This window comes from Leptonychotes weddellii, chromosome 3, assembly GCF_054177405.1.
Source record: "Leptonychotes weddellii isolate Sample4059 chromosome 3, ASM5417740v2, whole genome shotgun sequence".
Taxonomy (NCBI): domain Eukaryota; kingdom Metazoa; phylum Chordata; class Mammalia; order Carnivora; family Phocidae; genus Leptonychotes; species Leptonychotes weddellii.
In genome coordinates, this window is record NC_138371.1 from 116985358 (window position 1) to 117013200 (window position 27843).

Genomic DNA, 27843 nt, shown 5'->3' on the forward strand with positions numbered 1-27843 from the left:
ACCTAAAAAAACTTAATCTTAAAACTCTTAAAAAGAAGTAAAATTAAATAATGAAAAAAAATAGGGGAGCAGGATACTTTCTGGTTATAAAAGTAAAGATTTCAATTTTGGAAAGAAAAAGATACAAGGAGAAAGAGATAAAATCAAAAATTTTAAAATAAAGTATAATTAAAAGGTTTTTTTCATTTTTTCTTCATTTCTTTTTTCTTTTGAACAGTGAATAGGTGTCACTTTAATAAGCATGAATAAGTTAGTAAAGGAATGAAGAAAGGTTTTCCCAACAGAGGAGATTCATGTGGAAATTTGCAATTAAGCAAATAATGTCTTAGAAAAAGAGGCAATTTTATGGCCATATGCTAAATGGGTTTTAGCAAATTGTATATACCACATGTAAGGTAATATATGTAAGACAATCATCTATTCCATTAAAATTAATCACTGGGTTTATTAACCACACAGTTTATTCTGCCAAAGGACACGCTTATAGAAATTCCGCTTCAGTATCATAAATCAGTTGTTATCCAAAGTACTGAAATGGAGTAAGACTTCTGTTTTATAATAATATGAACATGAAGTATATCTTTATTAAATCTGCTTAAGGATCTCCACAACTTACAACAGCTGTAGATTTATTTCAACCAGTGAAATATATTTTTTCAGTATAAAAACTACATGTCTATAGATAAATGAGAATAGTATAGAGTATTGGCTATGCTCACATGGGGTTTTTACTGAGTTTTTCCATGTAGATTATGAAAAAATTATATAAAATAGCAGCATTGCAATAGTTAATCAAACTAAAGGCAAGTAAACTTTCTCTATTTAACTCTGAACATGCAATGGCCACTAACGTATATTTAAATTCTTTCAGGCTGTATTAGTGACTGTTAATCTTACAATTGGGAAAATAGTTCTGGCCTTATTTTATGAATAGTGTGCTTCCTAATTAACCTATTTCGGAAGGCGGGGAGGTGGTCCAGTGACTTTGTATCTTAACAACTTCATAATATTACATCAAGGGCGCCTGGGTGGCTCAGTTGGTTAGGCGACTGCCTTCGGCTCAGGTCATGATCCTGGTGTCCCGGAATTGAGTCCCGCATCGCGCTCCCTGCTCGGCAGGGGGTCTGCTTCTCCCTCTGACCCTCCCCCCCCATGCTTTCTCTCTCTCTCAAATAAACAAAATCTTAAAAAAAAAAAAAAATAATACATCGAATACTAAAACCCAAATGAGAAAGAACTTAAAGTTCCTAAGCTACGCACTGCTGGGTGTCGAATATCCCCAGATGCTGGCAGTCGCTCTACAAGCGTGCAGGGCAGTGTGCGGAGTGGTTGCGGTGTGGACTGTGGAAGCAGGCTGCGTGGAATTCTGGCTCTGAAACGTGGGAGCTCCCTGACGCTGGGCGCGCACCTTTGCGAGACTCCGCTTCCACATCTCTCAAATAGTATGATAATAATGATAGAACCTGTGGCTGTTGTGAGGATTAAAGAAATCTGAATCTTTATTAGAAAGGGCTCAAAACGTCGCTCAGCACCTACCAAGTACTATTGATGTGGTTTTGTTTGCTTTAATCTTTTACATCTATAATCAGAATGGTCTCAGGTAGAGCTGCTCGAGTTGTTGGCAGCATTACTGTGACGATAGAAGAATGGCTCAGATGTCCCCAAGAGGGCTTTTTCTAACTTTCCGGAAAAGCCCAAGTTCAGCCTGAAGCTTTACTTTTTTCAGATACAAATAATTTGCAAATGCCTGGAACACAGGAAGTATTCCATAACTTCTTGTTGAATAAATCCTTGGAAGGTTGATCTGGTGAGTGCCAGTAGGAATGAGTGACCTCTGCAGGATGTTTTAGCAGGAAAAACAGGCTCCCCTTAAGGAACTGATCTAACCAGAAGTCACTGAAGGAAAAGAGAGTGAAAATGGTGAGGCGAAGGACTGAAAGTTATATATTTTTTTTCTTTGTAATTTAATTTACAACTCCTTCTGACTGTAGAATGACACAAACGAACAGTCTTTGCTTTTCTCGTGATTCCAATTCTGCTCTGTCGTTGGGATCCTCTCCAGTTACATACAGCTGGAAATCTGATATCTCATAGGTTTGTCTGAAAGTAATTATGTGAACCAAAATATGTAAATCTAGGACTTTTGAAATAAATTTGAAATACCCAATAGATTATGCACCCTGTCACCTTTATTTATTTGAGTATAGCTGACACACAACGTTACATTTGTTTCTGGTGTACAACATAGCGATTCAACTTCTCTCTACAGGTGTGGCTTCCATCTGTCACCACACAACACTTTTATACAATCATTGACTATGTTCCTTACTCTGTGTGTTCTAGTTCTGTGACTTATTCATTCCATAATTGGAAGCCTGTATCTCTCTCTCCCCTTCACCTATTTTGCCCACCCCCTACCCCCTTCCCTCTGGCTGCCATCAGTGTGTTCTCTGTATTTCTGGGTCTGGTTCTGCTTTAAAGCTACAACAGAGATACAAGAATACATAAGAAAGACTAATGACTATTTTTATATATCATTTTATATATCATTCTCAGCAATTAGAATAAAGAATACATAGTGAAGAATAGCTAATCTTCTGTTTCAGAAAATATTCAAGTATACATATATATTTTGGAAACTTATTAGAACTTTTAGAGGAAACTAATAAAACAACCAATACCGGGAGTGGTAATTCTGTTTTGTTTTGTTTTGTTTTCATTATTACTCACAGTAAACAAAAAAGTCAAATTCAATAACATAAATTTGAATTTTCCCCTTTCCATACTTGTTAACATTTTTAAAAACTGCAGTAATGAAAAAAAATTCTCATCGAATTATAAATAACAGCAGAACGACATCCATCTGTCTGTAGAAGGAACTCTCAGGTTGCCACCTAAAAACATCCTTGGTTGGGGACAAGGTGAGTGGATACAGAAGCTGAATAAAACAAAATCAAGACTACCTCTTAGTATATAGTAAGCTTATTATGAGTTATAGGATTTCCTGTAAGGACACCAATCACTAATTTCACAAAGATAAGGATTCAAGATTTGGGAAGGAGAGGATAGTGGAGAATGAGGTAGGTAGTCTATTCCTTACTGTCACACAAAGCATAGTCTAGCATTATTTAGTAAGGCTTTTTATTAAAAAGATTTGACTTTTTAAAAATACTTTAAATTTTTAGAGCAGTTTTAGGTTCACAGCAAAATTAAGGGGAAGGTACTGAAATTTCTTAATGTACTTCCTACCCCCCACATACGTGGCCTCCCCCATTACGAATGCCCCCCCCCCCCAGAGTGCTACATTTGTTACAACTGATGGAACCTATATTGACAAATCATAACACCAAAAGTCCATAGTTCATCTTACAGCTCACTCTTGGTGTTGTACATTCTATGGGTTTGGACAAATGTATACTGACATGTACCCATCATTATGGTCTCAGAGTATTTTCACTGCCCTAAAAATCCTCTGTGCTGTTTTACATCCCTCCTCCACCCTAAGCCTTGGCAACCATTGATCTTTTTACTGTCTCCCTAGTTTTGCCTTTTCGGAATATACAGTTGGAATTATATGGTGTGAAGCCTTTTCAGATTGGCTTATTTCACTTAGTAATCTGCATTTAAGATCCCTCCATGTCTTTTCATGGCTTGTTAGTTCATTTCCTTTTTTCACTGAATAATATTCAATTGTCTGTATGTATCACAGTTTATTTAACCATTCACCTACTGAGGGGCATCCTGGTGGCTTATTAGTTTCAGGAGAATTTTTTTGGGTCACTTTTTCTCGATTTTCTGCACAGAAAACTATGTCATCTGCAAACAAAGACAGTTTTATTTCTTCCTTCTCAGTCTGTATATCTTTTCTTTTCTTTTCTTGTCTTGCTGAATTAGCTATAACTTCCAGAATAATGTGGGCAAGGAGTGGCAAGGAGGCACATCCTTGCCTGATCTTAGTGGAGAAGCTTCAAGTTTCTGAGCATTACATACAATGTTAGCTGCAGGTGATTTCTAGATATTGTTTATGAAGTCAAGAAATTTCCCCTCTATTCCTAGTTTACTGAGAGAATTTTTATCATGTTGGATTTTGTCAAAGGCTTTTTCCATATCTATTGAAATGATAATGCAATTTTATTTTTTAGTTTATTTTTGTGATAGTTCACATTAATTGGTTTTGAATGTTGAACCAGGCTTGCATCCTCTCAGATAAATACTGCTTCAATTCTTTTTATATATTGTTGGGTTTGATTTCCTAATATTTTATTGAGGAAAAAAGTTTCTTTAAAGAATGTAATTAAAATTCAATTTTCATCACAAGTCTCAAGAGTTTGCCTTGATTCTTTGACTTACTTATATGACTTTTGTCTTAAAGACTAATATTTGAGTTTGTAGGTTTTCAGGATCTTCCATCCTCGGTACAAGACTATTTTGTTTTTGTAGTTGATATTTTTCAAGACCTTCATTCTCTCAAATCTTTTCCCTTATGTTTACCATATGTTTCCTTTCAGTGTTATCATATTTAAAATAATAACAATACTAACAATACTAGTCTCATAAGGTCTCAATCAAAATTATGTAAGAAAGAGTTGTGAACAATGCTTAAACTATAATGTACATACATATATACTCTGGAACTTATTGAATAACTATTAATACATTCATAGTAGTTTGCTAGTGCTGCCATTAAAAAAAAAAAAAAAGTACCACAGGCTGGGTTGCTTGAACAACAGAAAATTATTTTCTCACAGTTCTTGAGGCCAGAAGTCCAAGATCAAGGTGTGGACATATCTGTTTTCTTCTCTTACCATTCTCCTTGGCTTAGAGATGGCTACCTCCTCGCTCTGTCTCACCTGGTTTTTCCTCTTTTTAGATACTAGAAGTTAGGGCTTCAACATATAAATTTTGGGAGAGGGGGACATAAATCTTCCCATAAAAACATTCCACCTGATTGATGTAGACATTATTGAAATAGCCTTCCAAATAATATTAAATAATAGGAATTGGAGATGTATTGGATCTCCCATACCTTCTATAGATGCTAAAAGTGGAACCTACATAACATGGTAAAGGTAACATGTTATAAGTAAAATAACTTATTGATACCACCAGTGTTAGTATTTTTATGTATTTATTATTACTTCCCTGATTGAAAATTTCTCACCTCTTGAAGGAAAAAAAAATGTTCAAACTCTTTAGGAAAGCCTGAAACAGTCAATACCACAAAGAATATTAAATGCTGAATATTGCCATCTATAACTGAGCCCTCAACTACTCTCTAAGTACCTCAAACTTATTTGCTTATGAAGACCTTCCTAACACTTTTTGATTGCCTGTTGTGAAAGCAGTTCAAACCCCTGCAATTTCAACATATTTTGCATGAAAATTTGGTGAAGCATTTCATGAAGTATTAGAGCAAAAATAAGCATCATCAATGTTCTTTCACTGCTTAACTAGGTAATTTGGTTTAGAGCAAGTAATTAAGTTTATTTAATATGATTAGTTTAAAAAAACCTTGCTGTATTTCTCTTACAATTAAATCATTCTCTAAATGCTAGCAGCATTTCTCCCATTTGTTCCCATGTTGATAATTTCTAATATATTAAATGCTTGGTTAAATTAATTAAAATGTTAATACTTCCTATGATGTCTATAGAAATTGCTCCACATTTTTTAATTGTACTTTAATTTTCAAAAGGCCTAAACATTTCCATAACGTGGTATCTTATCTATTTGTACACACACACACACACACAAATTCATTTCAAATACAAGTAATTTGTTAGACAACCTTGAGCCATCAACAAATGGAGCCATCTGAAACTCAAGAAAGTAAAAAAGGTCTTACAGTAATTGGTAAATGTCACAGTATTCAGGCATTATATCTTTTGCCCTATAATTATAAAGGAATCCTCAGGCCTTCTCTCAGATAATTTTGCCTTTATTTTCTCACACTTCTACCTGAATTGATTAATCCAAAATTGAGTAAAATAGATAAATACAAAAGGTCAGCTTCATTGACACTAACAAGAACTGATAACTGAAAGCCTAAGAATGAGGAGAAAGACTTCAAAACTATGAGAAGGATAGATTTCCTCTGCAATTTCATATGGGCTGAAAGAAAGAGCTATTAATATCGGTGTTCAAAAAAATCCTAAACTTACAACTAGACCACAGAGTATAATAACCAAGGTTCATTCTAAAGCTCTGAATTATAAAGAAAAGGTTAATTATGTTCTGTGTATTTTGTTTAAAAAGGAGGTAATATATAACATTAGATTTTCAGCCAATGATTTTTCATACATATAAGCAAAAAAGTGTTGTCCCTTAAAATTCAACTATTTGGAACATTATTTGCATTACTTTTAGATCTCTTCATTCTCCAATATTCTTGGATAACAGATTTTCTTGCATATTCACTCATTGCCCTTTTCAAAATGGTTTGCCAAGATCCTAAGACATTCAATGCCACAGTCACCCCATAGAAGCTAGATTACTGGACTTATCACAAAGGCCAATGCTGTTTGTAAGTCCTGGGATATTGATTATTTTTTCTTAACAGAAAAAGCTGCAAAACTCAAATCTTTGCCTGTAGAGCCAAAGCCTGAGCCAGAGTTGTGTCAGCAACCAATAGCCCACGAAGAACGATAAAATAGAAGTAAAACCGGAATGGAAAAAGACAAGAAAGTACATAGAAAGGACAGAAAATAAAATAGCTCGATACAACAATATCTCAGTTATATTTTAATAACCATTACAGGCTCCTGGCACCTAAGCTGTAATCACAGGATCAATGCTATGTAAATAATATATATAGCCATTTGTTTGAACAGATACGAGTCAAACTGTATATGGGATAGAGATGGAAATTAATCAATATTATTAAAAGGACTTTATTTTATTTCATGTTAAGTAATTATTTAGTTAAGATAACTAAAAGCAAAGTCGGCAGCTGGATCTGGAGACTGGATTTTAATCTGTAAAGACCTTTAATAAAATCTTTGAGAAAGACAGAAAAAAAAAAAGCAAAGTCGTACAAAATAATTCTCTTTTGTATGTTTACCTAAAGATTATTTAATAGTATCTTCTTTCCCTTAAAAGGAGGTATTTACTATTTCTCTTGTCCTTCCCTATGGCATTTATCAGTGCCATAAACACAAGGGCCAGTCAGCAAAAATCATACACAAAGCTTTGTTACTTTCTCCTCACCAATGATCAAGTTATTCTGTAGCATAAAATCTTTTCCAAGGACTACCAAGAAGATATTATAAAAAGGGACTGTTTGACTTGAGAAAAATAGTATTAGTTCAATAAACATTTGCTGAGCTCGTCCCATGTGCCAGGGCCATCATAGATGCTGAATAGAGCAAAAGAAAAATAACAGTACTTGGCTTCAAGGAGCTCACAGTCTTGGGAAGAGGAGAGACATGTAAATGATTAATTATAATATCGTGTGGTAAATGTACATGCTCCAGACATAGAAGAGGAAGTGAAAACCCATCCTGAGAGAGGAAATTGGGGAGGGGGGAGGGCTTTCTGAACCCTGAGTCTTAAGATCCTAAAGAGTGAGTAGTATCTAGCCAGAGGTAATGGTTATATTTCAAGGTAATAAAATAATAAGAAAACTTACAGAGGTAACATTCACAGAGCACAGCATAGGAGATAAAATCTTAGCAATGTGGAATTGCTGAGCATAAAACAGAAGTCAGGAAGGGATGAGAGGTGAGGTTAAGTAGGAGGTTGGGGTCCATATATGATGTATCTTGTTAAGGAGCTTGGGTTTTATTTTAGAGGATCTACAAAGTAGGGGAGAGGGAATCAGGTCAGGGTTTTATTTTTTTTTTTTAAGATTTTATTTATTTATTTATTTGAGAGAGAGAGAGAGAAACAGCATGAGAGAGGATAGGGTCAGAGGGAGAAGCAGGCTCCCCGACGAGCCGGGAGCCCGATGCGGGACTCGATCCCAGGACTCCAGGATCATTACCTGAGCCGAAGGCAGTCGCTTAACCAACTGAGCCACCCAGGCGCCCCAGGTCAGGGTTTTAAAGTAATATAATACAGCAGCATTATTCACAAGAGCCAAGAGATAGAAACAACCCAAGTCCATCAACAAATGGATAAACAAAATGTGGCATATACACACAGTGGAATATTATTCATTCTTAAAAAGGAAGGGAATTCTGACACATGTTAAAACATGGGTGAACCTTGAAAACATTATACGAAGTAAAATAAGGCTGACACAGAAGGACAGACATTGTATAACTCCACTGGTATAAGGGACCTAAACTAGTCAAACTCATAGAGACAGAAAGTAGAACAGTGGTTGCCAGGGCCTGGGGCAGGGAGGAATGTGGAGTTAGTGTTTAATGGGGACAGAGCTTCAGTCTGGGAAGATACAAAGTTCTGGAGATGGTTGGTGGTCATGGTTGCACAACAACATGAATGTACTTAATGCCACTGAATTGTATACTTAAAAATAGTTAACATGGTAAATGTTATATTATGTATATTTTGTCACAATAAAAATAACATAGTAATATTTTATATATATATATATTTTCCCCCTTAAATAGTTGTTTATTGGCAGTGAGCCGGAAGGAGCAATGGAGTTAGCATATACAGACAACACTGCACACCAACGTCATGTGGGAGGCAAAGGTGATGGGAAAGCCTGGAGCCCCAAGTGAGGTCCTCTCTTCAAGAATGAATATGGGACAGGGAGGGGCCTGGTGTGTTGAGGGAGCAGCCTTGGAACACTTCCCTTTGGTAGTCATGGTTAGAGATGAAGACAGACTTGCTGGCTGCAGCCCCGGTCTGCCACGTGAGGTGTACTTTCCTTGGCGCAGGTGAGGCTGTTGGCTAGAGCTAGCTTGACAAACTCCTCCTGGGCAGCCTTCAGGTTCTTCTTCTTTCCACCCCAGGCCTTTACATGGCAGAAGCCTGCAGGGCTCGGCTATAGGAGAAGGTCGGAGCCCAAAGCTTCAGCAGGGAGCACTATTATATTTTAACAGGAGGATTTTAATGTGGGGAATGTTTACATATTAAGTATTCTGGAATGTTACATGAACTTGGATGAGATGAGATTGGAGCCATGGATGCAAGGAAACGAAGTGAAACACACTAGCCTAAGACTCCCTGAAACAGAGCAGTAAGAGTAAGGCTGCAAGGGAGGGTAATGATTTGGGAAATATGGGGGAATGTAATTGGCAGAAAGATTGGTGGGCTTTGGTGATTAACAAGAGCCCCAACTATCTATGCTCCAAAACTTAGCGGCTTAAAACAACAATTTATGATATTTCACAGCTTTGTGGATGTCTTGGTCAGTTCAGGCTTTTATAACAAAGGACTACAGACAGGGTAGCTTCAAAAAGAAACATTTCTTTCTCATAGTTCTCAAGGTTGGGAAGCCTAAGAAACCACAGATTCAGTGTCTGGTGAGACCTTGTCTTCTTGCTGTGTTCTCATGTGGTGGAAAGAGGACTAGGGAGCTTCTCCGTCCTCTTTTATAAGGCAAACTAGCCCCACTCCTGAAGGATCCACCCTCATGCTTAATCTCCTGCCAAAGTCCCCACCTCCTGATACCATCACACTGAGGTTTGGTTTCAATACAGGAATTTTTTTGGGGGGGACACAAATATTCAGTCCATAACAGTGGACCAGGAGTTTAGACAGAGCTGAGGTGGTTGATCTTTGGTTCCACATGGCATCAACAGAAGTTGCTCAGTAGGACTCAGCTAGAGGACTGCCTGGGGTGTGGGTGTGGGGCAAAGGTCAAAGTTGACTTTTCTTACAACTCTTGTCATTGGAGTGAACAGTTTTGAAGCTGGACTCATCTGTACTATCAGCAAGCGGGACTACTCATTGTCTGTCCAGTGTGGTGGCCTTAGGACAGCCAGACTTCTTACATGGCATCTCAGGTTTTCCACGGAGCCTAGGTAGAAGCTGCAAGGCGTCTGACGACTAAGGCGTGGGAGTTAGAAAAAGTCATTTCTGTTGCATTCTATTGGTCAGGCAGGTAGCCAGGGTAGGTTCTGACTAGAGAGAAGGATAATTAGATGGCACCTCAATTTGCAGCTGTCTTTCATCTATCACAACAAGCTTTTGGAGGTGATGAATATAAAATAATCAAGGATGACTCAAATTTTTCTAGCATGACTAACTGGGAGTGTTAGTTAACTCCTATTTGACAGAGATGACAGAAGAAGAACCAGGCTTAAAGAGAAAGATAATGAATTCATCTTTGGATAATAAGAGTTTGAGACAATAGTATAGATAATATTGATTTAAATATTTAAATCACGATTAAATAACACAGGATTTTATAAAATCCATGTTCCTTTGAGACCTATTCTTTGTCTTTTTTCTCTCATGTCCACTTCCGCCACATCCCCTAACTTGTGATCCTTTACTCAGCACTCCTCTGTTCCAAGCAGAGGACTTACTCTGGACTTACACGGGACTTAACAGTGATAATCAAGCCAGACAAGATGATACTACATAGACAGGGGAGGGAGACGGATAAAAAATAATTAAATACACAAATAAATAAAATGATTTCGGATATTGTTAAGGGCCAAGAAGATAATAGCATTGTGATATGAAAGGAAACATCTAAGGGTGGGGGAAGAAGATAGTAATTAGATTGGGTGTTCTGGAAGTCTTCACGGAGAAGGTGATAATATGAGCCGAGACGTGATAAAGAAGCCATCCACACACACCAGGCAGAGGGAAGGGCTGGAGGGAGGCTGTGGGGTGGCAATGAGCACAGAGGACAATGAAGGCGCTTTCCTTGCTCCTGCCACTTTTTTTGCCTCCATGATTTGCACATGGCGTTTCTTCCTGGAATGCCTTTTCCTAACCTCTTTGCGTGGATGACTCCTAGTTTTCCACTGATGCTCAGTTAAGGCACTTTCTTCTCCAGGAAGGGTGAGGTAAACTTAGGAACCATTTTCCAGGCCTTCCGGAAGGCAGCTCTGCCATAGCTTCTGTGATCAGGCGATAGCTGTTCACTTGTTTGCCATTCCTAATAATCTGGTAGTTAGTTGAGGGCAAGACTTTTGTCTTTGATTTGGGTATCACCAGCGAATAGCAAATAGTAAGGGTTCTCTTCAATGAGTGAGTGAGACTAAATAAGGAAGGAAGAAAGGGAGGGAAGGAGGGACAAAAATGAGGGAAACATCAGGAGTGTCCTTATAAAAGGAGGCAGCATATAAAGTGTTAGTGAGATCTGGCTACAGTGACATTTTTAGTTCATAGTCAGCATTTTCTGCATGGTTAAGTATGTCAGTGCATACACACACATGAACTTTATTTTATTACCTAAGCAAGAGTAAAATTCCAGGTTCTAGGAAGGTTCTAGAAGAAATCTAAACTTGGCCTAGGGCTTGCTGTCATCTCATTTTGCTGCCCTCGGTTTTTGGCACAGAAGAGACATTTGTGGAATTAATTATACCTGGAGAGAGAAAGAGCATCTCTCGGCCAGAGCCGCCTAACTCCCTCCATCTAGCTTCTCTGTGGGTTAATGCCAACAAAATTTCCAGCTACCCCTCCCCCCACCTCACCCCCAGCAGGTAAAGAGGAGAATGTGGCAAAAGAGTTTCCGGGTGGCATGTCCCAGAGCCTCCTGGCAGAAGTCACTGAGCTTGGAGAATGCCATGGAGAAAAACAATAGTGTCTATCATTTAAAAAGGAAGCAGTGGTCAAAGGAAAAGCAGGTCTTTTTACAAACATGCAGAGAGCTGACAACGGGGTTGCTCGAGTGCAGAGGAAAGTAAAATAAAACCATGGCGGAAAAAAGCCTCGGTTTTTTCTGTGGCTGCCAAGGGCAAATCACTACCACTATGTGCTCCTAAAGCTGAAGGGAAAAAGGAACCAGAATGAGACACAAAGCACAAGAACATAACCCTATGTGATTATCTTACCAGTTCGGTATTACCTAGAAGCAATCTGTATACTTAACACAGCTTCAGAATCACGAATCACCGAAGTATAGCACAGGCATTAAAAATCCCAGAGAGTTTTACTGCATGTTTGTTTCCAAGAAGTCAAACAAAAAAACCCTCTATTTAGAAAAACTGTGACTATGCCTCATATGGTCAAAGGAAAATGAGGGGAAGGATAAGCTATAAAGTTTCCTCTCTGATGCATAATTTAAAAGGGATCTTGAGCAGGAGTTATGTCTTAAAACCATCAAACATTTCTTGCGAACAGTGTTTCTGTTTCATAAATTTCCAAGAAGACAATGTATTGGGTTTTTGTAATTTGTTTAAGAAACAATGTGAATTGGAATAAACTGTTAAATGGGTAATTTCAAAAATTGGTAATTCTTAATTTTGCTTAGGGATCAGAGACAGAGAAAATATGAGACATTAAATAACGACCCAGGAAAAATAACCCTGAAATGTAAATGTGAATTTTGTGCAAAGAAACAAAAGAAATCATTCTTCATCATTGACAAACGAAATGACTGCTTCTGAATGATGGAAAACAGGTAATCTTCTTGCTACCCTTGCTTGTCAATCATCATGGAGACAGAAATACCAGTTTCATACAGAAAAGTAATTCATTTGAGGACTGAGAGAGGGTGTTCAATACACAGTGGATTATTCAAAGATATTATCATTAACTTAATGTTTTTAGTTTATATCTGTGGCAAATGAAAGCTACATCAGAAATTGTTGCTAATCCTGTGGATATACGCATTTTTCTCAGGTGACTAGAAGAGTATACCTCTGAAAATAAATCGCTTAACCTTTTCCTTTTTGTACTTTTTTAAAGGAGTATAAAATACAGAAATGAATATGTTTTGTATCTAATTTAAAATTAATTATTTTATGTTTTGTAAGATGTTAATTGATCACTTTCTAATGAATGCAGTTTCAAAGGATAAATTTATACAACATGTTGGACATTTACAATTTCATATTTAATTGTGGCAAAAAACCCAATCACTTTCAGATATGAATCAGGAGAAAGTGGTTTCACGTCATTTAATTAGTTGTAAAAAAAAAAAAAAAAAAAAACCCAAAAAACAAAAACTCATGGGGATTTGAATTCCAAGCTCTAAAAACCTAGTGTTAAATTAAATGCCTAATGACCTGTCAGAATTCTGTCAGCCGGGCTGACAAGTCCTGAACAGGCATTTGCTTTATCCATGACACGGAATGTTTGGTCCCTAGTGGGGGGCTGGGCTGAGGCATTAGGGAGTCTGGGATCCAGTTTGCCTTTGCCTAGCAACAGCAGGTGTGTGCACACATGCCTGGAGGACAGAGAGGCAGAGGCCCAGAAATCAGTCAGTGAGCGTGCTCCGGAGAAGAGTGGAAGACAAAACTAAGCTAGAGGAATGCTGCTTTTTATCGCTTTTACGAGTCTCATAATTGTCTGTATCACTCAGTGTAGCCTCAGGTATTCGAATCCTATTGTATGCTTCGCATTTTGTTACGAGAGCTGCTGAGATACCAGGTCCCGATTCTGAGGCATAGCAGGAGAGCGATATTGATGCCTAAAATATATTTAAAAATACAAGTCAGAAGAACAAATTCAAATCAAGTATATAGTACACAATATAAGTTATTTTTGACAGCCTATAATGGAAGCATTAGAATATGGACAACCTTAGGGGTTCGGATAACACTTACACAGTAAACATTTTTGAGGAGAGTGTATGTTTTAATATAAATGGCTCACAGTACTGGCTATACCAATGGACTGGAAGAAGGATAAACTTATCTTTGATATTCAAAAGTGTAATGCGACCCAGGAGGCTTAGACGAATATTCATTACAAATATTGAAACGTTTAGTGATGAAGCAAACCCTTTTTGAATGGTGTATAGCATTTCCCTGTATGTGTTCAGTCTTTTCATATTGGGAGTCTATGAGGGGATAAACAAAAACAGTGACAATGATAGTAATAATTAATGATAATAATTAGCTACTCTTTCATGGGTAAATACGCCAGGAGGTATGCTAAGCTGTGGACTTGCATTGTCTTGAAAAGCAAAACAAAATATGAAACAAAAAAACCTTTAGTGCTGCTGTAGGCATTGGACTGGAGGAAGTAAGACTAAAGGCAAGGAGTTCCGTTGGAGAAATAACCCATGAAAAGAAATAAAAAGCAAAGTCCACATGTGCAATAAAGCTGCCATAATAAGAGAAAGCAACAATTAATTTTGACTTGGGAATAGGTTGAGGGAAGGCTTCCCAGAGACAGTGCTATTTGAGAAGAAGAGATCTGAAGGACGTAAATGTTTTCAAAACAGTTCAAAACGGAGAAGAGAGGAAAAGGAGAGGAACACCGTAAATATCAAATTGAATTTAAATAAATAAGTACATGTTAAATTAGTAAACCAAACTAAGGCAAAGGTATTATCAGCTTTACTTAGATAAATGAGCCTCAAAGTTTCTTCAGCAGAAAGATCTGACTTATGGAGGGGAAGACTGTCTGCAGTACGTTCTCTTATTTTTCTCCCTAAAAGTACTCTCTTTGCCATTCTTCTAGAATAGTTATTTGATGTCCATGAGATAGTGTCTCTACAGTATGAGATATTTTCCCCTCCAAATAATCCACACTTTGATGTGGAATTTACCAGGCACAAGAAAATTATGAAAGGTGTATTTCAGACACCCTAGATTTGAACAAGACTGAAAAAGGAGGGAAACAACAGACTATAAGATAACCAATGGTCAATAATAATAATAATAAAATGATAATAGTTGGTCAGCTTCTCTGCCTAGTTTGTAGCAAAAGCAAAGCTTTGTGTGGCTGCAGACCAACCATCAAAATCTACTACTGGATCTAAGAGGAGAAAGCCATTGTATGCCAGGGCCATCCCAAGGTTCTGATACAAGAGCCGGGAAGCAACATTGTCATTCATTTCTCTGTGATTTTCCAAATAAAAAATGCATACACAGAATGCTGTTTTTCCTCAGTTGCTACCAGAAGCACAAAATGGCACCTGACTACGGACCTCTAGAAGGAGCTTCCCATGTAGATTTCAGGTCGATAAAGAACATGAGTAGTATGTTCTATTCATTTTTAATATGAAATTCATACAGTAGCGAGTTCAAATTTAAACAGTCATTTATTGCTTCTTTTCAAATGAAATCTGAATTAAAAAATTTGTCATGATAAACTTATCAATAAAGAGTTTATAGAAAACAAAACTTAGGAAATAGAGGTAAGTCTAGCCCTAGGCAGTTTTAAGAAGACAAATTTCCTTTGTTTCTGCTCCATTTATTTATTTATTGTTCCTCCCATTGCCCAACACTCTTTTGATGCCTTCACCTTCACCTCTCCTTCTCTCCCACCTAGGGGATCCCTGGTTGTGTTAGGGCTACATCCTCTGTGGTTCCCCAGTCCCCGAATATACCCCCCTATGTCTCCTCTTTGTTCTTGATTCCATATCAAGGAGTTTTTAATAAATCAAGAAACAAAAACCATAAATCTTGAGAGCTTTGAAGAGCTTTGATTCTGGAATATTTGGAATCAACTGAGTTCCAATATTTGGAATCAGATGCTATGGATGGCATCTGATTGACAGGAATCTCTTCACATTTCTCTCATTGCTCCATGACAAGATAAACAAACGATAAGAAGGGTATGAATAGTGGGCTGTTCAAATGTTGATTTTTCTCCTGCCTCTTTAACAATTCCATTAATTAATTTATAAGACAGAACCCAGATTAGTACCAAAGTTTAAAGTTAATGTTGCAAAGCTGTTGACATGCCTTCACAAAAGGGAAAATTAAATTGAAAAAGATACGCTGTTGACTATGTAAGATTGGTTTTTTTTCACTTTAATTTGAAGAGCTATAAAGAGATTGAATTGTAATGCTTTCACACAAAATAATGTATTTCACTGCTTTCTATTATTATTCAAGATCTAGGTTTCTTTAATGTGAACTAGTAACTTCACAATGTGGGCAACCATGTGTAACAAACTAGGTAAGGTCTTTACTGTGAAAATATTTAAGGAATGCATCAAGCTCTCCAAATACATGCACTGATCTTGCAAATATTAGGCAAGAACAGTGACAGCATGGAAGTGATTTTAACGGCCATAAACTCTGTATCTGCCAACATTACACCAGGAACCAAGGAACAAGTTACTTGTTGAAGATACGTCTTCAGTCATGCCTCGCCTCACCTTTATCTAATACACAAGAGGAGACTCAGTTCCAAGGGGGTGGGTGCTTGGTTCTGTTTGTTTTTTTTCCAGTTTCCTTTGACACTCTTCATTTTGATGAGTAACACTGGAATGGGGTGCCAGCTTCTAGCCCTGGTGAAGGGGACTTTCTCTGCTCTCTTTTCAGAGTAAGACTAAAGAGATTACTCTTTGAAGAAAAAAAAATAAAAGGGGGTTAAGAAAGAAAGGAAAAGGAGACTCTGCATTCTTTGAAGAAAGCAAGTGCTTTATGACAATGCAAAAATTAAAAAAAAACAAAAACACCTTAATGTTGACATGCTTGACTTAATGATGAAGAAGCTGAGTCATGAAATCATCTCACGTGCTCAGCTGAACTAGGCTAGGAATTCTGGTTAGATCAGATTTACCACATGTTCACCAGGATGACATCTAGGTAGAGGGCGCGGCGGTTGCAGCAGGTTTTGTAGTTAAGTATTAATAGAAATAAAATCCTTCTGTCTATGCCTATAAAAATATCCATGATATTCAATTAATGCAGGCCTTTCTTTCTGGATGATATTACAGAAGTACCAGAATAAGTCTGTAATCAAGTCCCCACAATTTTTTTTTTTATTTTTTTTTTAAGATTTTTTTAATTTATTTATTTGAGAGAGAATGAGATAGAGAGAGAGCATGAGAGGGGGGAGGGTCAGAGGGAGAAGCAGACTCCCCACCAAGCAGGGAGCCCGATGCGGGACTCGATCCCGGAACTCCAGGATCATGACCTGAGCCGAAGGCAGTCGCTCAACCAACTGAGCCACCCAGGCGTCCCCCTAAACACTGCAATTTAACCTGCAGGGAACCTTCCAGAATTAAGAGAGTCTGCAACTTCACGTGCATTCATATTGAACGCCTTCTATCTTTCAGTATTGAAGTATGACCTGTAAATATGACGGATATGTTCCTGACACTCATACCCAGAGGAGAAGAGCAAAAGAGCAATGCTCTTTTTTTTTTTGTTACGCAAAACGTAACAATACAATGCAAAATAGAATGTGTGGAAGAAGGGCATTTATCCCAGAGACTGTATGGAGGAGGACTGCTTCATGGAATCTCCCTGTTGGAGGGAGACCTGAGATGAATTTGAAAGAGTGAGTGGGACTTAGCCATGTGAAGATTAATAAGAAGGCATTCCAAAAACATAAGAGATGGACCAAAGACAAACCAGAAACATTTTTAAACTAAAACTGGGAACACATGTGGTAAAAAGACACAAGGCAAGACATTTACGCTAACGCAGAATTTCATTTAAGACACATGATCTTACTAGAAAATCTTACATGAAGTATTCTGAAGTCAATAATTTCTAAATAATTTAGGAATATGTTTCATAAAACATGACCTATGATTTCAAAGAATTTATAGGAAAGTAAAACCTTATTCTTGATTTAATAATGCTATTAGTCATCCAGTGTTACTTTGCTTTGGAAAAACTGTTCAACCTAAGGGAAATGTGCTCTTCAATATTGAATGAAAGATACCCTAGAACAACTCTGTAGGAATTTTGTTTTAATTTTTTTCTCCATTATCATTTCAAAAGATGAAAAGGGAAAATGCAAATGCCGTGTCTTTTAAAAAATGTGTCTTTTAAAAGATATTACTAATTCTTTTTTTCTTATTACATGGTATGTGTTTTTAGCCACCCTTCATCCTGTTGTATCATTGATCAAGATGATCGGCCTCCAATTCCACAACTTCCTATGCGCAAAAGGTACAAGCATCTTGAAAGAAGTCTTAGAAATGATCAAACGCATTCTATAGCTTTGCTTCTGACACATCTAAGGACTCAATTTGTGGCTTTTTGTTGAATAGGCTTTGAAGTTAAACATGCTTCGTATATTCCTGGAATATACAAAAGAACCTAAGCAAAGAAAAAAATGTTTAGTAGGAATGAAAATTTTTAGTTGTTCAGAAACAAAACTGAGAACAATATAGATTTAACATTTTATTGTCTCCCTGTAATAGATGATAAGCTCTAGGACAGAGCCACACCACCATGGAGTCCTAAGTGCCCTGAGCATTGCCTGGCATGGGTTTGGTAAAATATATGTTCAAAGAGTTGATGAATGAAGGAATGAAGGAATGAATAGAATGTATAAAAATGATTTGTGAGTAAAAATATACTCATATATTAATATGTAAGAAATTCATACTAAAATTTTTTGTCTTGGACAACCTTTTGACAAGAATTTGGCAGCTTCATTTGATTAAATGTCTCTGCAGTATTCCATTCAGAGAGGATGGTAAAAGACTCAATGAGCAATTTGTTCCAGTGCTTTCACAAAAGTCATTGTGGCCAAAGACAAAGTTAAATCAGTTATGATATCAGGACCAAAATCAGGGTAGGCATAAAATAGAGCTAGGTTGTTTCACTAACTGCAGAGTGAACAAAATGCAACAGGTGAGCACAGCTGGTTGCTGCTACTGTGTTCTTTGTTTCATTTTGTGGATTTCACATCCTGGGAATTTCATCTCATTCACCATCCACAGGATAGCTTCAACCCTGAACAGATATATCATAGGAGAAGACCTTTGTAACTACGGTGTCAATCCCTTAAATCCCTCTCCCCACAGAAAACTAAAGAAAGAGAAGCATAATACTGGGTTAATAATAGATACTTGAGAAGAACTAGCTCAAATTCTGAGGCCGCATCAATATCTTACCTCATTTTATCAGTTCTTCTTCATTTTTTTTTTTAGATTTTTTACTTTTAAGTAATCTCTACACCCAACATGGGGCTTGAACTCACAACCTGAGGTCAAGAGTCACATGCTCTATGGATTAAGCCAGCCAGGTGCCCCTCATTTTATCAGTTCTCATACATGCTATTACTTTTAAGTGTCATATTTAGTATATAAAAACCCCTAATCAGGGGCGCCTGGGTGGTTCAGTTGTTAAGCGTCTGCCTTCGGCTCAGGTCATGGTCCCGGGGTCCTGGGATCGAGCCCCGCATCGGGCTCCCTGCTCTGCGGGGAGCCTGCTTCTCCCTCTCCCACTCCCCCTGCTTGTGTTCCCTCATTCGCTGTGTCTCTGTCAAATAAATAAATAAAATCTTTAAAAAAAAAAAAAGCCCTAATCTAGTGAAGTTTTTCATCAGTTTCATATAGTTGTATATTAAAATTATTCTAGTTCTGTTAAAATATCAGGTCCCTGAGCCCTAAACACAAGAGCGTAAAAAAAAAAAAAAAAAAAATGAGTTGATACTGTTGACATGGCTCAAACTAGCGTGTGTCATTTTGGAATCAGAGGGGATGCACACAAAAGAAGCTAATTCCTTCATTGTTAGGGGAAAAGATCATTTCAACTAGTTTCAGGATCCCATGCCAACTGGCCAAAGAACTACAGGAAAAACTCGAGGAAGTAAATTCAGGTATTTTGAACCTTAAATATTTAGTAAGTAGCAGTAGACAAAGCAGCCAAGACTAATGTGGAATAATCAGGGCTGACTGCAAAAAAAAAATTGAATACACTTTTTATTCAGAAGTCTTTTTTTCTTTTTCATCTTACATTATATAGTTTTCTCCAACTGATTTTCTAGAATAGATAATTACTATAATTCAAGAGTGAACACAGAACCAATATTTTCTGAAGATGGAAGTAAACAGATTTTTGAGAACTCACTTAACTCAGCAATGGAAACAAAAACAATTATGCTCTGTGATGAGTTTGACAGATCTGAGTTTTCTTTACTTAATATTCAAATCCATGGAAATTTCATGAGAAATTTATAACTCTTCTGCAACTAACTTCTTTAATTTCTTATTCCTGACCAATCAAGAGACTAAGCCAGACGTGAGAGGTTTCAGTACTTTCATCTGCTGTTGGACTAAGGGCTTTTCTTTTATGAATACTTCTGACAATGTATTTTATTAACATAAGGACTTATAATTTACTAAGAGCCTTCACACCCATCCATACACATTTTATACTTCCTATGAATCTTTGAGGAATATATTTTATATATATAAATATATATAGCAAAATATTATGAATGTTAAATCCATTAAGCAGATGAGGAAACTAAATCTCAAAGAGATCTGAAAAGTAACAAGGCCCTCTAAAGTAACAAGAGTTATAAATGGCAGAACCAGAACTTTCAGTATGGAGATTCTAAAATTCATCCGTTTTTCCATTATACCACAGTAAATGTGTACATTTTACCACATTCGCCAAATGCCATCACCAGTTATTATGCCATTTCTTGCCATTCTTCAATGTGTTTTGAAATTATTAATCTGGCAAAGAATAAATATCATCCATTTACAGTTAAGCAGAAAAGCCTCTAAAGCCCAAACATAATTTTAGAGTATCAGTTGACATCACTGTGAATAAATCCTACGGCATTTTGATAAAAAGGTCTGGCAACACTCACCTCTTTCTGACGGTACTTTATGGCCAATTTGAGTCTCGCGAGATCATTTCCACTTTGTTCTTCTATGAGACTACTGTCGTCTCTGTAATTAAGAATGATTTCCAGTTCTCTGGAACTCCTTGTCTGATCCAGTAGGTCCTTAGCAAATTGTTTGCACTGTCGGGACAGCTCCTCATACTCCGACTTGAATTCGTTTTCCACTTTACTCAGCTCCTGAAGCTCCCAACTTAGCTGAAAGGCTGTGAGAAAAGGGTCTTCACTTGACAGTGCGATGAGAGAGGGGCTGGCCAAGGCCTTGTAGATGTTGAGTCTGGAGCGTGAGTGGCGGAGGCTATCCACGTCTGAGCTGGAGACGCATTCCACGCAGTTGCAGCGGACCTCGTGGGGTCTGGGCACGGAGACTCCTTTCTGAACTAGAAGCTTGATTATCTCATAATTATTTGTATGGGCTGCCAAAATGATTGGTGTAATGTCTGGAGTGAATTCAGAGAACTGCTTATCAAGGAGTATGGGAGGCACCTAGAAAAAAGAAGAAACCAGAGGTGATGAATATTTATTCATTTGTTCAAGCCTGTGAATTTCAAACAGCATGCTATAGCAACGCTGAACAAAGTTCATAAATCTTTTGCCAGGCTTTTTTGCAGGAGAGAGATGGCTTTTTTTTCTTTTGCCAAAAGACAAAAGAAAATTAGTGGAAAAAGAAAAACTTTCCGATATAATGACACATTATTCTTATTATATTTGTTTAATCTGACTTTTGACATTTTATGAAATCTTCAAATAAGTGGCTATGGGAAGTCTTTACTTGATAAAAGACTTCCTTGCTCCCAGCGTATTTTCTGACTCTCAATCTTTGCTTTTCTTTCAGGGAGGTGTGGACTCCTTAAATAATCAAGAAATACGCTGAATAATAGTTAATGATTTGTTTTAAACCCAAGCTTTACTTCTGCAATATGTCTTTTAGTTCTTCAATTGTTTTTGTTTGTTTGTATGTTTGTTTGTTGTTTTATCTTCTGCATTCCTAAAACCAAGTCAATGATTAAAGGTGGCAGCAGAACATAAGAAGGCTGGCCTCATGCTTTATGCTTTCATCTATCACTTTATAGTATATTTTCCAGATGACCACAAGTGCTCCATCACCATTTTATCAGAAATAAACAAATGCTTCTCAATGAATCAGGTCACCGTGTGTTTATGCTCCATTTCCTTTGGGTTTTACTCTAGGAATGGTAATGATGAAAATACTATAATAGGCACTATTTAGTCAACGTTTGTTAGGTACATTAACCCTCACTATTATTTACATCTTATAGATGGGATCCTTCAGTGCATAAGTGCAAGACCTACTTTTTGCACCCAGGTCCATCTGACACCCGAGGCGGTGTGTATTCCACCACACCACAATGCTTTACAATTTTTGGTTTAATAGTTCTTCCTGCTGGCACAAAGAGGCATCTTTGAAAATAAATGCTGTATAAGGATGAGTTAAAAAAGCATGGCAGAAAAAATGACGACCCATGTACCGTATAAAATATACTGTAAACTATAAAGGAAACCATAAAAGGTTCAAAAGTAAAACAACTATGTGGAGAAAAACAAAACTCATATGAAACTTTAATTACACTACTTTTAAGTAGAGGTATAATCTTTATATGAGAATAATTAAGCCTGTGTGCTTCTAATTTATTTGGCCATTTAGAATATCTATTTATTTTATAAGAAACACTCTATAAAGAATAACGAGATGTAGTTATCTATTTAAAGGTTATTTAAAATATATGCAATCAGTTGGTAAAGATAGTACCTATTAATTACAAAATTAGGAACAACACTGTTGAGATAGCACTATATGTTCAAGCAGGGTCAATACATACTTCATTACTTTTAAGTAAATGGCTTTCATTTTAAATATTACATTAATTAAAAATTTATTTATTACAAAGAGAAAAATGTCACTAATTAAAACTAAACACGTAATCTTTAAGAAAGTATACTTCAAGTTTTTTCTATGGCAGACATGAGGAAAAACAAAAACAGTGTAAGTAAATAAGTTCCTACGTTAAATGTGTATTTAAGTAATAGATGCAATTTGAAGGGGCTTTCTGGATTCAATAGAATTTCATCTAGATTTCTATGGCTTTAAAAAGCTATCAATAATTTTAAATTTATTAACCATAAAATGCAACTTTGAAGAATACTTCAGCAAAATTTTATGAAAAAATAATTATAATATGGTCATATTAAAAAGCATTCATATTTCAGAAGAATGCCAGTGTCATAGTATTAGAGAGAGATATGGCAAAATAACTGATAAAATATGTGAGCATATACCAAGAATAAATATTCTGTTTGAGTCTTAATATTCAATAAATCATTGTGAATTTTTAATTTTTTAAATATATGGACATCTCTAATTGTATCTTTTATAAGGAATTTATTTTAGAAAATAACTTTTGAATGAAACCTTTTTTTTAAAGATTTTATTTATTTATTTGACAGAAAGAGAGAGAGCACAAAGGGGAAGCGTCAAGCAGAGGGAGAGGGAGAAGCAGGTTTTCCACTGAGTAGGGAGCCCGATGTGGGGCTCGATCCCAGGACCCTGGGATCATGACCTGAGCCGAAGGCAGACGCTTAATCGACTGAGCCATCAAGGCGCCCTTGAATGAAACTGTTTTATAAGACCACCAATACAATAATAATTTATTGGCCAATAAATAACTATTTTTTAAATTATGTAATTTTAATTATCTTAGAGTTATTTCTTACTCTAAAATGTGTTCTAAATTCAACAATATATTATATGTTGTCTTTACCATTAATTGTTTGAGGCCCAGCTGGTCAGGGACCACTAGACACTGGGGACTGTTTGGCCTTAGGGTCCTTCACGCAGGAGTCTGCGGGGCCTCTGACCAGCCAGCCAGGCAGCCACACGTCAGGGTTTAGGCATGTCCTAGAGGCAGGCTCTGGGGTTTCTCCCATTCCATTAAGAAAAATAGTAATAAAACAAAAACACTTTAAAAAAATTGCCTGTTATTGAGTACTAATTATATGCCTGCAGCAATGATTACATGGTGTTTGAAAATTGGAGGTTATCTTACTCTATCATCACTTCTACATTTACTAGCTTGTATTCCTCTATATGTAAACCTATGCCCTCTTCTCCTTTTTATTACTGAGTATTCCTATGGACCCATGGATTCTTCCTTTATTTTATTCAATATATAGTGATTAATTGCAATAATTCACTTTGAACTTACTGAGGTATAACATACCTTCATTAAAATGCACAACTGTTAATGTGAAGCTTTATATATATATATATATTTTTTTTAAAGATTTTATTTATTTATTTGAGAGAGAGAGAGAAAGAGTACGAGAGGGAGGTGGGTCAGAGGGAGAAGCAGACTCTCCACCAAGCAGGGAGTCTGCTGAGCCGAAAGCAGTCGTGGAATCAACTGAGCCACCCAGGCGCCCCGAAGCTTGATAATATTTTTAAAATGTGTATGCACCTGTGTGACACAACACAGATAATAATCCAGAAGAGGGCCTGCACCTCAGGAACCTTCCTCTTGTCACCTGCCGGTTGTTACATTTTGTAATCACAAACCTAAACGCTATCCCCAGAGATCACTTTCACACACACTTGTTCACTTTATATACATGAATCATAAAGTATGTACTTTTTACATCTAGCTTTCTTTGGGCAACATTAGCTCTTTGAAATACATTAATATTGTTAGAAGCAATCTTTTTTTGTAATTTCCATTCTGTATAATATTTTGATTTATGAATATAACACAATTTATGTAATATTCTCTTGTTGATAACATTTGTGTGATTTCCAGTTTCCTATTTGTGGCTAAGAATATTGTTCCTATGCACATATTTGTCCGTGTCTGCTAATACATATCTAAGAATGCAATTTCTGGGTCATATAGTTTTCTTTAGCAGTTATAGCAACTTCAAGACTATCGCACATTATACTTGGTATTGCCAATTATCTACCTATTTGTTTATGCCATTCAATATGTCAAGAAATCATTTTGAATTTTTATTTATTATTTATTATCAAGGGTGTTGAATTTGCCTAAGGCCTTTTCCATTTCTATGGAGATAATTGTATAATTGTTCCCCTTACTCCTAAAAACGTGGCAAGTTAAATTAATGGATTTCTTAATATTGAAACATTCTGGCTTTCCTGAAATAAATTCCAATTGGTCAAATGTGTAATATTTTTAGTATGACTAATATTTTTATTTATATTTTTTGCACCAATGTTCATAAGTGAGATTGATTTATAATCTTTACTATGTTGTCTTCAAATTTTGGTATGAATACTGTGCTTGCTTCATAAAAAGCATATGGATTCTCTCTTCCTTTGGAATACAGGGAGATGTGCCCCTCAGATCTTTCTTCTTCTTTTTTTTTTTTAAGATTTTATTTATTCATTTGAGAGGGAGAGAGACAGAGAGAGCACAAGCAGGGGGAGAGGGAGAAGCAGACTACCTGCTGAGCAGGGAGCCTGACGTGGGGCTTGATCCCAGGACCCTGAGATCATAACCCGAGCCAAAGGCAGACGCTTAACCGACTGAGCCATCCCAGGTGCCCCTCAGATCTTTCTTCAAGAGGACTTACTGCCTACCTGTAAGAATTAATAGCCTCCAGCTGTCCACCTCTTTAGGTTCTTCCTCAATTTTGGAGCCCAGGACAATAACGGAATAAGTAGGCTAGACAAGGACCTATTTCCACCCAGGATGGGACACCTCTGGTGAGTTCCCCTTTACAATGGCAGGGACTTTTGTCACTTCTGCATCATGGTCTAATGGCTTCCTTTTCCCAATCCTGCTTCCTTCCCTTTTACTTTCAAAATGTTATTTTCCAATAAATCTTTTGTAATCAACTCATTTTATCCTCCCCTTGGGGCATCCTGGGTGCCTTAGTTGCTTAAACATCTACCTTTGGCTCAGGTCATGATCCTGGGGTCCTGGGATCAAGGCTCCCTTCTCAGCGGGGAGTCTCCTTCTCCCTCTCCCTTTGCTCCTCCCCCCTGCTCATGTTTTTTTTCTCTCAAATAAATGAATAATAATAAAAAAAAATCTTTCTCTGCTTCTTGAAGAATCCAAAATGTGATTGATCTGTTTTCCATACTGTGAGGGAAAAAAATAAGTAGCACTGAAATTATTTGATCTTTGAAAGTTCAAAATTGTCCTGTGAAACCCATCAATGCTTGCTATTCTTTTATGGGATAGTTATTCAGTAACTTTTCTTATTTATTGCATAATAATTAGCTTGGCTTTTTTATCAATAATGGGGTCAGTTAGTATAACCTGCATTTTCCTGGGAAGTTATTCAGTTCATCTGGGTTCATTTAGAAAAGATAGTTTTAAATATGCAAGGATTTGGGAAATGCTATACTCACAGTGTCCCTCCTGAGGAATCTACCGTGGGACAAGATGATGGGGAACTGAGGAAAGGACAAATGGTGGGGTATGTATGTATGTAATAGTTAATCAAAGATCAATACAAAGTTAAGAAAATGTAAATTTTTAAATGTTCTGAAAAGGAAAAAAGAATGAAAGAGAGAGATCAAGAGAAAGGAAGGTGTGGAGAAAAAGGCTTTCTATTTAACCAGCTAATAGAACAGAGCCTTGGTAAAGCAAAAGGGGAACATGAATGTTTTATAAAAGGTATTAATATAAAATACAAACTATTCTAAATAACGAGAAAATACAGGTCTTGAGGACCTTCAATTCTTCCCCTCCACTATTGCAAAGATAAATTTTCCAAAATATTAATCTCTCAGACAGTTCCCTTTTTAAAAATACTACCATGGCTTACAACTACTTTGATTTAATAATTCACTCATACATCAATCAACAAATATTTATTGACTCTGTTGTCTGGCGCTACATTAGACTCTGAGAAATTAAGACAAATGAAGTTCAAACAGTCCACATTCTCAAACAGAAGACTGCAATACTTGACACATTCCCAGATCTCTCAGCAAACTGAATCAAATGTTACTAATTTACTATAAATCCAACACTATAGTAGGTACCGTGTGAAATGCCCAGGAAAATAAGAAACAAGTGTTTGCAACATGATATCAGATGCTCAGCAAGTTTTAATTGTTCTGAAAATTTTCCAAGTACTCACCAAAATCTCAGGGTAGTGTTTCTGCTTTATATTCTTTATAACGGACCAGTAGAGTTAGAATAAACTATTAACTGTAAAAATATGCTGTAGATGTAAGAATTATTTGGTAACTTTTATTCAGTATTAACAAGAATTTAGTACTCTGCAACATTTTACTCTCCTTAACAAGTAGCAAATATATTGGGAGCAGAGAAATGCAGACTTAAATGGTTCTTTTAGAAATGTTAGAATATTTGGGCTGATATTCTTTTTTCTACTTAGCAAAGTGCCTAACGGTATGTGTTTCATATTATAATACTAGTTGTAAGTGATTGCCATTTCATGGGTGATGTCATGGAATCAGATTTCTAAGCTTTCCAATGAGTAACTGAAACCAGCTCTGATGGAAAGGATCCAATCACAGCCAATCACAGAAGGGGAGAAACAATGAAAGGTAAAATAGGCCCCTCAGTTTTTTGCTCTTGCAGCCCAGGCATTTATCAGTTGACACAACTTTGCTATCTATTAAATATGCAAAAATTTTTAAAGTCTGAAATATAAGGCATTGGATCTCAGAAACCTTTAGAAAATTCAGAAAATGAGCTTGTTCCCCCTTTTTCACTTCATTTCCAAACCAATCTATTTTCTGTCCCAATTTCTCTTCTTTGCTTTATTCAGTATCTTCAACGTGTAACTCTCTCTCTCTTGCCTTTTGTGTTCCAATGTTACGGGTGAAAACATAGCTCCCAACATTAAAATAAATAAATAGGTCACTGTATGTACTCAGTAGCTATTACCTAAACATGATTTTGATAGAAACATAGTGGGTTTTTTTTTTCAATTTTTTTTTTAATTTGTCACTTGGCATATTTAAGGACAAATGTGAATATCATGAACATAACCCTGTAGATGAAAATCACACTATGCTTGACTTTTAGCTGAAGTAAAATCTATAGACATAAAAGCATTACCCCCAGGCAAACAGACATGCATAAAAACATATACTCACATCACTAATAAACAAATAACACATATACATGCCATTTTTAAAAATATAAATTCCAGTGATTGAATGACATATTTCACCCAGTAATCCACAACAAAGTAGAACATGCAATTAAAAGAAGATCCTAAAACCAAGTAAAAGTT

The 27843-nt window shown here is 36.5% G+C and overlaps 1 protein-coding gene across 3 annotated transcripts in view; it reads right to left on the bottom strand.

Annotated features, from left to right (window-relative positions):
- TRPC4 (transient receptor potential cation channel subfamily C member 4) overlaps window positions 1-27843 on the bottom strand; it is a 189362-nt gene that overhangs the window by 85077 nt on the left and 76442 nt on the right. For 2 of the 3 annotated variants that reach the window (XM_081814845.1, XM_006734013.3), the window contains exon 3: window positions 20560-21078. In XM_081814845.1, coding sequence (XP_081670971.1) covers window positions 20560-21078 — 519 coding nt within the window. Of the gene's footprint in view, window positions 1-20559; window positions 21079-27843 lie in introns of those variants that run through there. The other variant, XM_081814847.1, reaches the window with a different exon arrangement.